This window comes from Hesperophylax consimilis, chromosome 3 (assembly GCF_061612785.1).
Source record: "Hesperophylax consimilis isolate HC1 chromosome 3, BYU_Hcon_1.0, whole genome shotgun sequence".
In the NCBI taxonomy this organism is placed as follows: Eukaryota; Metazoa; Arthropoda; class Insecta; order Trichoptera; family Limnephilidae; genus Hesperophylax; species Hesperophylax consimilis.
The window spans coordinates 14781462-14798088 of NC_142838.1; the positions used below are offsets into that span (position 1 = coordinate 14781462).

Consider the following 16627-nt stretch of genomic DNA (forward strand, 5'->3'; position numbering starts at 1 on the left):
AACATAATACTGTTTCGCTCCTGTGAACCACTGTAAACATAAATCATGTAGGTATATTGTAAAAGCCTTTTACGGCGTCTAAATAAATAAATAAATAATTAAATAAATAAATAAATAAATACGGAACCGACAGCGGGTCAGCATTTTTCCTAACAAGTTAGCCTTTTAGGTAGCAGTGTTTGCTAGTAAGAGGAGGTAGACTGGATTTGCAGAAGCTTGGATTGAGCCCATAAGCAACCAGGGGGCCTACTCTGTATCTTTCCAAACTTTTCTTTCCGCCTGTTTAGCCACGTCACAAACCCGTATTAACCCTTCCCGTACGGTATTAAAAAACTCCTCGTCCTCCGGTGATATTTATATATTGTAATTACTTAATACATAAATTATTAGGGAGGAATTCTTTAAATTTGAAATCTGTGTTTAGTATATTTAGAGAGATATTTTATTAATTACAGACGATGTTCACACGTTAAACCACGAACTTACTGGTTTTTTAACCTGAAAGATACGGAGTAGTCCCCCAGAATGCTCTGCTGCCATGCGCAGGCCTCCAGCTTTTTGCTGATCTGCAGGCCATGCTCGAATTCGCCTATTTATGATGCTCTTGCTTTCCTTTGCTGTTTTGTTATATTCTTAATGGTTTTCCGACGTTAAGTTAATAAAAACTCACCGCTAGGGTGCTTTACAATTATTTTACAAGATTTATGAGTCCGCAATCAAATATAAATGTCAAATCAGGATATAATTACCTTAAATAGACATGTCAATGTGAAATGTGTTTATTTAAAAAAGGTTCATTTTGGTGTGATCTCTACTATAAAGCAGAGATATCTTTTATTATAAACTTGTTTTCAAAAGCTCTATATTATTAATATTTGTATATTTTTGTGTTTTATGCTTCCGACTTTCGTCCTTCAAGGGTGTTATTAGCCATTGCACCAATATAAGGATAAAGGGAGGGTAATTTTATATTTTAAATGGAAAATTGCAAATGAAAATTCAAGTATAATTTATACTTGTATGTATTAAATTGTGATTTTTCTGTTTGAATTTTCTTTGCGTTCAGTTCAGTCATATTTTTCAATCCAAATCTCAAAACAATTACGACGATTTAGTGACGTCGACAAACGTAATCAATTTGGTGTTGTTTTTTTTAATAAATGTGCCAATAATTCTTATTATTTCTTTGCACGAAGCAAGCACATGAACAATCATTCAGATAATGTAAGATCAAATTAAATATCAATTAAGAAGGTAAAAAATAGAATTATAATCGATCATCATCATTGGATAAGTGGGTATATTTTCCTATATAAGTTATGGCGCTTAAACAATTTATGCATTGTTTGTGTTGATCATCTAAGCGATGAGATCTGTAATATTCTCCCTGGCTGTTGTTCTCCTAGTGGGCCTTGCAAAAGGTAAAGATTATATTATTAGTATTTAAACATTGTTTTGGTAAATATTCGGGATCGCTGGCCACGCTTAATTACATTATTGTAAATGGCTATCATCCCATACAAAGAATTTTCATTTTACTTAATTGAAAATTAAAATGACAGTTGCTTTTTATAGTTATTGGTGAATCAAAAGGTTCTATTTAAAAAAAATCGTTTTAAGCGTGGCCAATATAATCTCGAATAATTGCTAGAGTTTTCTTCATTCTTATGCTAAAAGTGAAAAAAAAAGGAAAAATTTTATACAATTTTAAGACGTAAAATCCGTTAATTTTTGTTAGTCGGAACTTTTAAACTAGTTTTCAAAAGTTGCTTTCGAAATTCGCCTTAATTATGTACACTTTTTTGAACTCATGAAAAATAATCCATCTCCTAAATTTATATAGATATTATTTACTTAACAACTGAGGAAATAACGAGGATATATATTTTTCCTGGAATTTATAAAGAAATTAGACGACTATAAATATTTATCAAAATAAAATAAAAAATGTACCTACTTAACTTTTTTTAATAAAGTCTATTTGTTTATAATATTTAAAGGTGTAATTTAACAGACTTTCAACTTGTTTCACTTTAATTTAATTTGATGTAGTAATACAAAATAATTTGCCCTTGCTGTAAAGATACTTGCTTTGTAAGAAACGTAGATATAAGGGGTGTATAATTGTGCATGATAACTTAACGCAGTAACAATTCAACACACTTTGAAAAAGTGATATAAAGTCATTAGAAACGATGAAAAAAAAATCATTTTTAAACCTAACCTAACCTAACCTGACCTAACCTACTTAACCCAGTTAATAAAGTTTTTGTTTCGTCACTTTCCATGACTTCATATAACTTTTTTAAGATGTGATGATTTATCCGGTCACCGTACATTTCATAACAGTTTATCATGCATGTTTTGGTTATTTCTGTACTTAGTTTACCAATATTAAAACGTATTAAGTGTTATGAAGTTACACAAATGGACACAGATCTTATAAGTAAAACGTTTATTTTCCAAGGTGCCAGCTATGAATATTCGTTAATGGATTATAAGGAGGGACAGAGGTTCTTCCTCTTCCCTGACAGCCATGGTAAGATGCACTTGGTCGATGCCGAAGAGAAGGATGTGGAATCTAGATTTACGCCAGAGCAGGACACGAATCTGTTACTATACACAAGGTAAGAATATTGTACATTCAACGCACTTTATTTGTTCCATTAGGTTATTAAGTTTTCTCGCACGGCTTCTGTAGTTTTTTATTTGTTTCCTTTGCTATTTATTACTGCCAAAGATAATTTTTTTCTCTTTAGGAAGAACCCAAAGGTTGCTCAAGTGATTAACTTTGGAAACAGCAACAGCCTATCGGGATCCAATTTTGACAAATCGAAGGACGTAAAGTTCATCGCTCATGGATGGACCGACAATGGAAAAACTGGAGTCTACAGCGCTACCCTGAGAGACGGTAATACTAAATATATTTTTAATTTACTCTTTAATTTGAATTGGTTGTTTGATGTATGAGAGTAACGAAAAATTTAAGAGAGGGGAAATTTCATGGGTTAGTATACTTGATGTTGCTGTATTTTGTCTACGGTATGGTTAAACAGCATGAAATTCGTTTTTTCATTTTTATCATAAACTAATGTTGAGATTTTTTTATGAATGGCACACAAAGGGTAACAAATTAATATGAGCACTAATTACTCGCCCAAAATATCCATAAAAATTGAAAATATCTATCGAGTAAAAATAATTTAATTCCTGTCGGCAGCATTTTTCGGGCGAGTTATTATTGCTTAATGTTTTTCTAGTTTTCCTTATTACAAGAAAATACTCATTCCAATGTCGCTAGTGTTTATTAAAATATTACTTGAATTCTTTTTGCAAGCAAGCAATTTTTTTATGTTTCGATGAAATACATATGCTCCAAAAAAATACCCATGTATACAACCACTAACGAATAGACATAACTAAAATATAATAATAATAAAACTGGATGCTGTAAATAACGAGGAAAAGAAGATGACTGTAAAATATCAAGTAATAAAGGTATGAAAACATTAGGATTCAAATTAAGAACAATTAAAAACTTTGAATCGTCAAACTGCTGAACAAATACTAGTGTAGAAGTCTTTTTTTAAATGTAAAACCGCACAGGTCACGAGTCCCAACTGCTCCCAACCGTTTGGATCCAGTAAGACTCTGCCATCCCCAATTAGGACAATTTGTGAGGCCGAAAGTAGTAGGGAGAAGAAGGAGATGAGGTAGAAGAAGGTGGGGGAAGTACCTGGCTATTCAGATCTCGTCACCAAACACGGCCAAAGCCATTTCAAGCAACGTTTCAATTCTGAACGGTGGTCTTACACCATGGCGAAACGTGCCGCAAATATACCATATGGTAATTTGTGAAATAACACAATTTAATCAAATAAAATTAATTTGCGCGCCGCGATTTGAACTAGCGAGCTACAGCTAGCAAGTCCCTTATCCCTTACGGAAGCCGTAAAGTAATTGAAAAAAAACACCATTGTTTGGTAAAATTAAAATATATAATGTCGAAAGATTTCTAATAAATTATTTTTCGCTCCGTAAATTTTAAGCTTAACATCATTTTTAGAGCATATTAATAAACTTTACGTTAGTAAATATTTTAAATATGCCACTTTAGAAAACAGACTTAGTTTTCATTAAAAATGTTAAACTCTAAATTCGATTGTTGTGAACTCCTGCTTTTAATAAATCTACATTTACCTACACAAACTGAAACCCAACAAACATACCTACATATCATTCCAAATATAGCTTGCATTCTCAAATACGATTTTTTTTAGTATACTAGTAAGAAGTATATGGACATATTTGACAATAATTTAAAAGTTTGTGTGCGAACAACTTCTATCTAGTTTATGAATTATTTTTAACATTGTTATTAGTATAATTGTTGATTTGAAGGATATTGACAGATTATCTACTTTTATGAAACTTCTGTATATTTTATCTTGCCCATAGAGCTACAATTAGAGGCGCTACGGCGTACTAATATATCTCGTCGAAACTTGTTCGACTATTAGAACACAATAACCGATCCGCATAAACCTGATTCGGTAGTTTTAGTTAGAGCGTTGGGAGAGTTGGAGGTCAGTTGGAGGTAAAAAAGCTGAAACTATTTTTTAGCTTCATGTCTTATCTAAATATATCGATGTTGTCACGTATATTATATTAATTCTTTGAATTTTATTATTATTTTCATTTTACAAAAAATATGTACCTACATTGTATTATGTCCTTTGGGCGTTTAAATAAAATAAATAATTTTGTAGCTTTCCTGAATGCTTTGGACGTAAACGTTGTGATCTACGACTGGGGCGTCGGCGCCGCTGGACTGTATCCGGATGCCGTATTGAACGTGGCTCCCGCCGGAGTGTTCCTGGCTAAGGTTGTGGACTGGATCGTGAGCGAGGGAACGCCTATTGCCAAAACTTGCCTGGTTGGACACAGTCTTGGTTCTCATGTGGTAGGAATTGCGGGCAGGTCTGTCACCAGGGGAGCGGTTCCCAACATCATGGGTATGTAATTATTGATCCTTATTGTTTTCTTTATATTTTATTTTTACGTATTTATACGTCAAAGTAGGAAATGCAAAAGCAAACACTATAAAGCTTCAATAGACACAGTTAAAAACAGCGATTATCATTTGTCTGTAGTCAGTGTGTTCAAAGAATTTAAACCTTTTCAAGATGAGGAAATGCTGGAGGGATATCGATATTAAATACATGTGTCTAAGATGAACAACTTTCATTTTATGAGCGAATGGCCTTATCGAGTTCAGTCCATACTGGAATGGGTTTCCAGTTAAAATATTCATCCAGTATAAGAACATCTTCCACATTCCACAGTTTCTTTATTATTTGTTTCCGAAAGCCATTTGAATTTGTGTCTATAAATAAATGCACTCTTTGGCATTGCACTACCTTTGCAACAATGTTTTTTTTCAATTATTATTGCCTGAAATGAAACACGAATTCAGTAGATTGTGTTAGCTGATCATGACTACTTTTCAGGTCTTGATCCTGCTATGCCTCTTTGGGGAAGCAGTAGCCAGCGTTTGAGGTCCACAGACGGAGCCTACGTGGAGGTCATTCACACTAACGGTGGAAACCTGGGGCTAAACGAACCCTGTGGCGATAACGATTTCTACCCCAACCGAGGCTCCAGCCAGCCGGGGTGCGCATTTGCAGACTTCAGCTGCAACCACGCGAGGTCCTGGCTATTCTACGCTGAATCTTTGGATATCACTGGATACAAGGCCAAACAATGCACCAACTATACTGAGATGAACAACAATATGTGTGCCAACCTAAGCCAGTCGTACATGGGAGGATCTAAAGTTAAGCCCAAGTGAGAAAACTGTATTATTATAATTTTACTTCAATACCATTTGTGTTCTTAGGTCTAAATATTTCGGAATGATGTGATACCTGAGAGGAAGTTACTCTCAGTATCGCCCCAGTGTAAAACCACCATTAAAACAACCACCGTTGTGTGAAATGGCTTTAGCAGTGTTTGTAAACTAGGAAAAGACATTTTTTCTACATCTTTCATCCCGCTCCGTTGTTCAAATTCTCGAAAAGCTCCATTCAGGGGATTTCAGGTTAAAGAAATCAAAGACATGTGTCTTGTGCTATTTCGTAAAGGAAGCTTTACGTTTAATTGACTTCGACTTAATTTCGAAATATTGAATTTTTTTTTGTTTCAGAGCTGGAATTTTCTACCTAGAGACTGCAAGCAACCAGCCGTGGTACCTTGGATAATATCAAATAAATTACCAATGTAAACTATTTCATTCCAAGGCATTGTTTTATTTTTTATAAAAGTAAAATTTTGAGCAAATAAACAACTTTATACTTATTTATATATTTCTTCAAATTCTCACTGAAGATATCTACCAACAATTGTATATGTATAGAGTGGTCTTGTATTGGTTTCCAGTTATATAAAACAGAAACCTCATGACTTCCTAACACCTATCATATATTTTTAGTCAAATTATTTCAGTCAGGACACATGGGATGTTCTACTCCGGAAATCGGGACACAGAATGTGCTTTCATTGAATTATTTAACGATAAATGTACATCTACGAGTACAATTATAAAGTATTTTTAGATTTAAAGTTGATAACAGCTGATATTATTATACATGTTTAATATAGATTATTATAACAATGATAAGATAGTCAAAGAGCCATACGTCAGAAAAAAAGACCTGGTAAACTCTGTACCCGAGAAGCATACGGATGCAAGTCCAAAAAGCTAAATGTTCAGGAGAGCCAAAATACATTTTTTCTGTAAGTTTGGTCTCATAACTTCTGCGGATATTCATGATAATTGATTTTTATTTTTTATCCTATTGAATCAATTAATTTTTTATTGAAAATGAGAAAATAAAATAAAATATTTTATATGAAAAAGCCAAAAAAAAATGTTTTAAAAAAAGCATTGTGGACTTGAGTCCTTCTGCTTCAAAATTATATTGAATATTTTGGTATGACACATGGTAGATATATTATAAAAGGATCAATGTTGAAAACTTCATTTGGAAGTAAAATAATAACTATATAACAGGTAAATATAAATATCTATTTTATTTATATTTTCCTATAAATAAAATAGATATTTATATTTACCTAGTAAATATAAATAAATCATATATATCATATATCATATATAAATATCTATTTGATATATAAATATATCAAATAGATATTTTATTTATAGGTAAATATAAATAAAATAGATCAATGTTGAAATTTAATTTGGAAGTAAAATAATAACTATATAATAGGTATATATAAATATTTCTTTTAATTATTATATTTTTTTTATTTAATTACAATTATTATTACAAATTATTGGTATTTTCCATATCTTCGTCATCTGACAGAGAAAAAAAAGATTAAAAAAAATAAGTGTAAAAAAAGTGCAGCGGCTCTGGTACCCACTGTAACATCTTTTGTAGAACACCAAAATTTGGTGTATTTAATGCGATTGGATTTGTATTTACCTGGGGCAATACCTCCGGGGTGCTCAAAACGGTTCCATGATAAATCGACAATTCAACACACCTTTAAAAAGTGATATAAAGTCATTAGAAACGATGAAAAAAATAAATTAAACCTAACCTAACCTACTTAACCCAGTTAATAGAGATTTTGTTTCATCACTTTTCATGACTTTATATAACTTTTTAAAAATGCGAAATTATCATGAATTATCATTTTGATGATTTATCCCGTCACCGCTCAAAACACCTCTCCTTTTTCTTCTAATATAATAATATTTAAATTCAGTTTCCTGAAAACCATTTTTATACAGTAGCATCCCCGACACATTTACGTCAGCTCGTAGCCATAATACCGTTGATATTAAGAAACCCTCACCATTTATATTCTTCTTTCGATATACAAAAGTTGATGGTGAACCATTTTAAAGGGAATTTAAATATTTGAAATTTTCAAGTTCATTGAGTGTACAATGTACTGATTATTAGTTTTGCAATATCTGATGAATTGTTCACGTTAATTTTTTTTGTTGTGCGGTAAAATATTTGGAATTGGGTAGTTTTTTTGCCCTTTCAATCGCTGAATGGACAGAGTCTACTTCCAGGTGAGTGTGACTACGTAATAAAAATTTAAGATGAATGATCTTGAGGTTTTTAATTTTTTTTTTTAAAACCTGCCATACGTAGGATATTGTTATTGTTATATTTCTATTTTGACCTGCATAGTTGTCAGACCATACGGTTATTTCTTCAACATTATCCCCCATATCGCTGTATATCCACTTTAAGAGGCAAGAAGCTACTTCATTTGCCCCCTGTTTTCCATCCCTATATAGTCCATTCAGTAGTATAATAATGAGGTAAGGTAAATGTAAGTAAATAAATAAATAAGTGACATGGTCAGGTCTTCAATAATAATATCACCACCTATGTTTCCATCAGTCTCTTAAGAAGAATTCTGTTTCTTGAGCCTCGTCATACATTCATACACGGAAATACTCTTTTTCATCGTTATTTATTGCAGGAATGCAATAAATAATTATGAGAGCACTGGGATTGTTCTGTTTAGTTCCACAGAAAACTTAGAAATTAGAGGCAGAAGGACGCAAAATGCACTTGAGTCTACATTCGAATGTTTAGTTCCATGGAAAGCGTAGTAATGTTAGAGGCAGAAAGACGCAAGTCCAATGTACATCTTTATGCTTCTACGATGTAATGGTTCTTGCATCCTTATATATTTTTGAAAATACCATAAATATTCAAGATAGGGCTTGCATCTTTCTGCCACTAATGAACATGATAATTTACTTCATGTCTTTATCAAAAACTCATTTCTTCAAATTTTGGACTTGCATCCGTATGCTTCTCGGGTACAGAACTTTTCCATGACTTATCTTAATTGCTCAGTGACACCTAGCGTTGTGTTTGATAAACATTTTAAAGTGACTTAAAAATTTTAAATCTGATATTATTTAATATTCGTAATAATAATATAATACTTTAAAATACCACGCATTGAAAGGTCTTTGGTTTTCTTAAGAAAATACACTGTTATGAAATCATTTGATTCCAATAATCAATCTGAATCCTCCTCAGTCCTTGTTTGTGCCATGACTAAACAACTTATTACACAGTGGTAAAAGCTATGAATCAGGAAATTAAATATTCTTTTTATAATGATAAACTAATGTTTATAAGACAAGATTTTTTATACATAGCACAAAGAATAACAAATTATTATAAGCAATAATTAGTCGACTGAAATATCCGTACAAATTGAAAATATCTTTGTGTATATGCGGATATACGGATATTTCAGTCGACTAATTATTGCTTGTAATAATTTGATATCAGGAAATTATGTTATAATGAATTATGAATTATGTTATATTGTAATATGTGATAGTTCGTGTTACGAGACATAGATGGCTCTAGTGTAGATTGAACATAGAGTTTATAGGCACAGTAGTTTAAAGATTTTTTTTGTTTTTAATGAGTTTTATTATTCACAATGTACATTTGCTACGTATAAATTTTATTAATTAGCGACCGGTTTCGACACGTCCGTGTCATTAACTAGCTATTTTAAAAAAAAAATTAATTCAAAAATTAATTAAATAAATTAAAAAACAAAAACAAAAAATGTCTATAAATTGTTACATAGTGAATGCCAAAGAAATACAAAAAATAGTTTAAAGATGTTAGAGTCGCCCCCCCACGTTGTTTCCCGATGTATGGGGAACCGTAAGGTTTCGAGAAACATTCATAGAAAGATTTTAACAGAATAATAAAAAAATCTTGGTCCTCAGGCCGTCTTACACCCTAGTTTCTGATTATTAGAGTTTTTATTTTTTTTAAATGACGTGTTTTGCCGTGAAGACGGGGTTATTATTTCAAGAACCCATTCACAACAAATTCGTCACTCACTCCTGAACGGAGTGAGTGACGAATTTTTAGAATCGTGATATTTTCTGTATTGAAATACAATATTATGGAGTTTAGTACGGCAACCTAATCACATATTAAGGTGTTAGTAACATATTAAAAGGCAAATAATAAAGTAGAAAGTATGTTATTTTTAAATAAACTATTGTTTACATAAGCCGACGTGGCTCGGTGGTTCAGAGCGTCTGACCGGACATCAGAAGGCGCGGGTTCGATTCCAGTCGGCGGCATTTATTTTATATTACAGGCTACTAATTATTGATTATAATAATTTATTAGAAAGTATGTTGTTATCAACAACAAATCGATGTGACATAGCAGAGAAAAAGAAGAAAAAAAGAAATACTTAGTAACACAGAGCTAAACACATGATAATTAACAACGTGTTCCTTATAAATAGCGCTTAAAAATAAAAGTACGAGTAATCAGGTACAAACTAAAGTGGTAGAAATAGAGGAGTAATAAAGAAAAACAAAGATAATTTTGATCTAAGTCAGAAACTAAAGCACAGCCATCTCTCTACCCAAGACTTTACAAACTTTTTAAATCATTCAAAATTCTCTCTGTTTGATACTAGATCGGCATTTCACGCCAGTCTTGTAATCCCTCTCAAGCATTGACGATAATTACATTATTGCTCTCAAGCCATTCAACAGAAAAGGAAGACAAAGTAAGTATTGGAGACCATTTCCACAAATGAAAGAAGTGCCAACGAATATAATGAATATGATCGTCTGTTTAACAGAGTCACAACACAAGAAAACATTGATTAAAGTAATAAGCTCAGATTGATACAATTATTAAAATGATGAAGGATGGTGTTTATTATGATAATAAATAAAATAAAATATCAAGTTTATATAATGTATTATTCAGTTTTGTGTTGCACGGTCAAGTAAGGTACATAATTAATCCGATAAAGTTTTACTTTGGTTTAGTCCCATTTGTTAAGCTTGCCACAGGTACCCGCAATGCATAATGTTTTAGTTGTATGGGATAAAAATTATAAATACTGTAGTAATTATTAATGACTGTAATTATAATAACTGTATTATTTATGAATAACTGTAGTTATTTTAATTTCATAATTTATTGTTTTAGCTAGAACACAAGGATATTCCTTGACGCAGTACAAGGAGGGACAGAGATTTTTTGAGGCTGTTTACATATCCATGGCAAACTTCACCTAATTGACAGGAAGAAAATAGAACAACAACCCAAATTTGTCACTGAGACTGACGTGAATCTTTTCTTATTCAGGCAATTCGTGAATCTTTAAGATTAATATTTTATTATGACGTTGGTAACTCCCGTAAACTCCCCAACGGAGCCATAATTTTCAATATAACGTTGCATTATTTCATCTGTAGTTTTTCTTTAAATTTCGGACGAGAATGTGAGCGCCGTTGGTCAGTACCCAACTGCTTTGGGAAAAGTGGCTATCGCTGGAGAGTTCCCGGCCAAGCTAGTGGATTGGCTAATCGGTTATAGCTGGTAATGCTAGTTGCAAACGTTCATCTGCTTGGTTACAGTATTGGCGGCCATGTGGTTAGCATCGTAGGGAGGTCAGTGACCAGGGGAAAGGTTCCCTATATCACAGGTACAAATATGCATACTTAGAATTATTTTAAAAATTTTACCATAAATAACTCTTATATAATAGCTTCTAAGTAAATTAATAGGTGCAGCAACTAGCCAAAGTGTATGCGCCAACGTCCTCGAACTTGCCCAGGGTTGTAAATTCGGGTTATTGCTGTGATGATTTGCATAAATCGAGAAGGTTAGTGCAGATAGATTGCTAACTCGAGAGATGAGAACACTTCTTGTTAAAATTAGCTGTAATATTTGATATCTAACGGCATCATATGTTCTAGGGAGGCTTTAATCTCGTTACATATGATTTGACTTATAAAGTGCGACATTATGGAGTAGTACAAAACTTGCATTACGAGAATTTTGGTTGTGTTTACACCTAGTAAATTTTACTACAAAGATGTAGTCACATGCTCAACTAAAATAAAAAAGGTGAACTAAAAGAAAAACGTAGAAATGAAAACAAATAGTAGTTTTAAGCATTTGATGATTTTGCTAAGAAATTAAACACGATATTATAACTTTATCTCATATAGAGAACTCATTTATCAGTAACATTCATTGAATTATCATGCTGTTCCCATCAATTCTCCGACCACGCTACATGCAAAGTATATCATGCATTGACCAATAATCGTTTACGTGATTGGATTCTATCGTTGATTTGTATTTTCATTGTTGTCAACTTGTGTGTACGTACCGTGTACCCCCGGTACCCACCGATTATCAGTAAAACAAAAAAAAATGGTGATTAAGGTCAGTTATTATCTGTAATTACCTGGCATATCTTAACATATTAGATTATATGTTATCGACACCATTATATTCCGGACAGTGAAAGATCATTGTTTTTGACATAAGTTCTCACTTCTTACGTAATTTTTTTCCATCTGAAGATCTAGAGTGATATTTTCATGGTCATCAGATTACAAGGTATGAGGTTAGCTGGTCGTAAAAATATACCCAGCCTCTTCTGCTGTTAACCTTTTATTTCGAAACACACTTATTTTCCGTTTTATATTTCTCTTAACCACCAAAAATAAATCAGGAGAGTTAATTTTGGTGGTTTGTTCATAAGAGACGGGAAGGCTGATCAATGTAAAAAGTGGGGGTCTTCGAGAATATCTGGTGGAGTTTATCCCCGTCGACCCCCTATGACAAACTGACACTGCTGAATGCATTAGTTGCTAAAACAAGTTGTCGAAAGAACAGAGGCTAGCAGTCCACAATGTGTAAATGAATGGACGTAGGATATTTTATATTGAACTGGTGGACAGAGCAATGACGAAAGAAGTCGGTATGCAGTTGAAATTAATATGACCCTGATGCAAATAATTCCATATGATTTAACTATATATGACAGTAATACAGATGAGAAGATTCAAAAAGAGAGAAATTTGAGCATGTTTATTTATTTATTGCATCTCACTATACATAAAACACTTTTATTTTTCTCATAAAACTCAACCTCACTAGGACTGAGCCTGTATCGAGGTTAACAATTTACATTATAGTGAAGAAAACATAAGAGTAATCACAAACATAAAGTAATTCTACAAACAAACACAAAATATTTCAAAATTAAAGAAAAAATAAGTATTAGATGTGTTACCAGATGGGTGATTTGACAGTATATTGTAAAAATATTTGAACCATAACTAATCATTAATCATTATTCAAAAGAAGAAGCAAGTTAGGTAATAAAGACAGATAGGGTGACATTCAGTTTTTAGTAAATGGGACTTATATAAAATTTTATTATTTAAGAAAGGACAAGGATGATAAAATATTAAGACAATCGTCTGTCAATAAAAAAATCTTAATTAATTTTTTAAATTAAACTGAGGAATTGGTAGACTTAATATGATTTGGAAGAATATTAAACATAAGTGGTGCCTGATATAAATAATTTCTTTGACAAAAAGAAGTTTTAGTATGTACAGCCACAAAGTTCAATGTAGAGCTAATTCTAGTTGTCCGCATTTGTTGTCTTCTTTCAGCAAATTTAATATTGATAAAAAATCGAAAAAGTATTTGAGTGATATATAGCTGTTTTATACACATAACATTACATTCCTTATAAAGTAGGTTGGATGGATAACAGAATTTTTTTTGTGTACATTACTTTAAGGATCAATTTTTTAGTAATATTTAGTGGTTCAACATTGAAGTTTAGACATGATCCCCAGCATACTATGTTATAAGAAAGTCGAGATTGAACTATGGCAAAATAGACAGTTTTTAATTTCTCTTTGTCCAATATGTGTCGCAGTTCTTTAAAAATAAATGTAAGTCTCCTGATATTCTTTGTTAACATATCAATATGGTCATTCCATCTTTAAAATTTATCAATCTTTACACCTACATACATGATACAATCTACACTTTGCAAGGGGTGGCAATTACAATTTAGCAGAAAATTATGTAAAATTAGATTATGAGTGTCAGAAGGCTGACTTTTTGATGATATACTAAATATCACATATTTAGTTTTTATTTTATTCAAAGTTAAGATGTTATTATTCAGTCAACTCTTTATTGCTCTTAATCCTAAGTCACATTTGTCAAAAGCATCTCTCCAGGTTTTACCCTCAAATATTAAAGCAGTATCGTCTGCACAACTAACAATGTTACCTGGAATATCTAAATTACACAAATCATTAATGTAGATTAAAAACAATATTGGTCCAAGCACACTACCTTGCGGAACCCCAAAAGAGATTGGTTTGCTATTGCTTAAACGATTATTTATCTCTACTTGTTGCATTCTATCACTTAGATAGGATGTGAACCAGCCTAGTGCTGTACTATGAATGCCAAGAGAAGATAATTTTTTGAAGAGTAATCCATGGGACACCGTATCAAATGCCTTTGATAGATCATAGAACACAGCCAAAGCTTTGTTTTCATAGTCTAACGCACTAATGACTTTGGACAATACCCTCAACACTGCATCACTTGTTCCTTTATTCTCTCTGAAACCAAACTGATTGCTAGAGAGTGTATTATATGTTTCTAAGAATGATACCAATCTCGACTTAGCCAATCTCTCTATTACTTTTGAAAGAGTATTGAGTAAGGATATAGGTCTGTAATTATTGACATCTAGATGATCTCCACCTTTAAAAGGGGGAATTACTTTAGCTTTCTAACAATGAGAAGGGAACATCCTACTCTCGAAGCTAATATTTACAAGTGAGGTGGACCAGCTAATTCGGATACATGCATTTTATACACCATAACACTTAAAGAATCAATACCGCACGAGAAAGACATTTTTAAATCATTTATCACATTTGTGACTTCAGAAATGCTAGTTGGATTAAAATAAAAATTGTCCCTTGTAACGTGATGTTCAGATTTAAAATCATTCACAAGACACATCTACCTAGTTTTATTAGCACTGCACAAATTATTAGCCAAGCTTGGACCAATGTCACTGAAGAAGTTATTTATATGATTAGTAATTGTATTTGGACTCTCTTCCATTGAAGTAATAATATTGTTAATTTTCAATTTTTATGGTAGTTTGTTCCTTTTGTAGGTTGAAAGCCTCCTTTATAATCTTCCACTGTTGTTTAATGTTACCATTGATTTCATCCAATTTTCTTCAGTAGTATGCTTGTTTTGTTTTTCGTATTATCTTTGTACACTAATTCCGATATCTTTCATAGTATTCCAACAGTTCTTTGTTTTAGATTTAACTTCCACATTTATTGAGCAATTTATCACGTGTTCTGAGGCATTTGATTATTCCAACATTTATCCATGGTTTCAGATATTTTCTATAATGTTTCTCAATTTTTACTGACGTACAACTTTGCACATGAGTTTTCAAACATTCAATGAAATTATCTGTTGCCAGATTGATGTTTTTCGTAGATAGTACTGTATCCCAGAATTCCTCCTTAAATTTAGTCTCCAAAAGGTTGTTGTCAACAATAAATTTTGGTTTTCCATTATTATTTGAAATATTTTAAAGAGTTAAGCTCATAAACTTCATCAGTAGTAAAAGCTGCTCCCTGTGGTTTTAATTTTTATTTCGCCATAATATGATCGATGCAACTTAATTTGTTAAGAGTTACTCTTGTTGGTGAGTTTATTTTGGGCTTAATACCATGAAATGCCAGAAGTGATAGATATTTTTGTGTTTTTATGTTCTTCAAATCTAGAGCATCAATATTTAAGTCCCCACATAATATAATCTCCTTATATTGCAAGGATACAGAGTCAAGCAATTCATCCAATGAATCGAGAAAGTTATCTATATTAGTCTGAGATGGAGACCGATATATAGCTATTAAACATATTGTATTGGAAAATTGCATTTTTAAGCAGTTGGCATTGGGGAGAAAATTTTTCTCAACAGTTACCTGAATGTTTTGCTTTATATAGATAGCTACTCCATCATTTTGCAAATAGTTCATCTTTGTATTGTAGACTATATACTCAGGAATGATAGGCATATTAATCAAACTGCCCAGCCAAGCTTCTGTGAAGACTAGTACTTCTAGACGATGATTAATGCAATCAAGCATGGTAACAATTTCATCAAAATTTTTGCTTAAACTTCTAATATTCATGCACAATAAAGAAAATTTTGAACAACTCAAATAATTTTTGCAAGAATGTGAATCTTCTAATGTTATGTTAGGTTCATTATTGTCAGCCAAATCAATTATGTTGTAAATATCATCCATTTAATTTATTTTTTTAGATAAAAATGACAGTCTCTGAGTGATGATAAAGACAATTGACACCAGTCATCCGCGTGTTTAATGATTAGAACTCTTGAGGATTGTTCCGGGTTCTTTTTCACACAAATTTTATTGTTACGAAACCATACAAATTGAAACTTAGCTTCTTTTGCTTTTTGTTTCGTTTTCAAAAGAAGATTTTTTGAATAAGAGGATAAAACTTCACCAATGAATACTTTACAGTCCTTCAATTGCTTAATTTTTTTGCGTGCGTTAAGAAATTCAGATTGGGACTTGTCATCTTTGAAATGAATGATCATCCTCTGAGCTCCAGGTTTGTTGATAGATTTATCAGGATATTGAGTAATTTTATTGATTCTACCT

General features: G+C 32.0%; 1 protein-coding gene across 1 annotated transcript; it reads left to right on the forward strand.

Moving 5' to 3' along the window:
• The first annotated feature begins 1350 nt into the window (after window positions 1-1350).
• On the forward strand, window positions 1351-6339 carry LOC149425007 (pancreatic triacylglycerol lipase-like). Its single transcript, XM_089650904.1, has 6 exons — window positions 1351-1421; window positions 2468-2627; window positions 2760-2911; window positions 4770-5015; window positions 5511-5847; window positions 6206-6339. Exons 1-6 carry the CDS (start codon window positions 1367-1369, stop codon window positions 6258-6260), a joined length of 1005 nt encoding a protein of 334 aa, XP_089507030.1. The 5' UTR covers window positions 1351-1366; the 3' UTR covers window positions 6261-6339.
• The last annotated feature ends 10288 nt before the right edge of the window (window positions 6340-16627 follow it).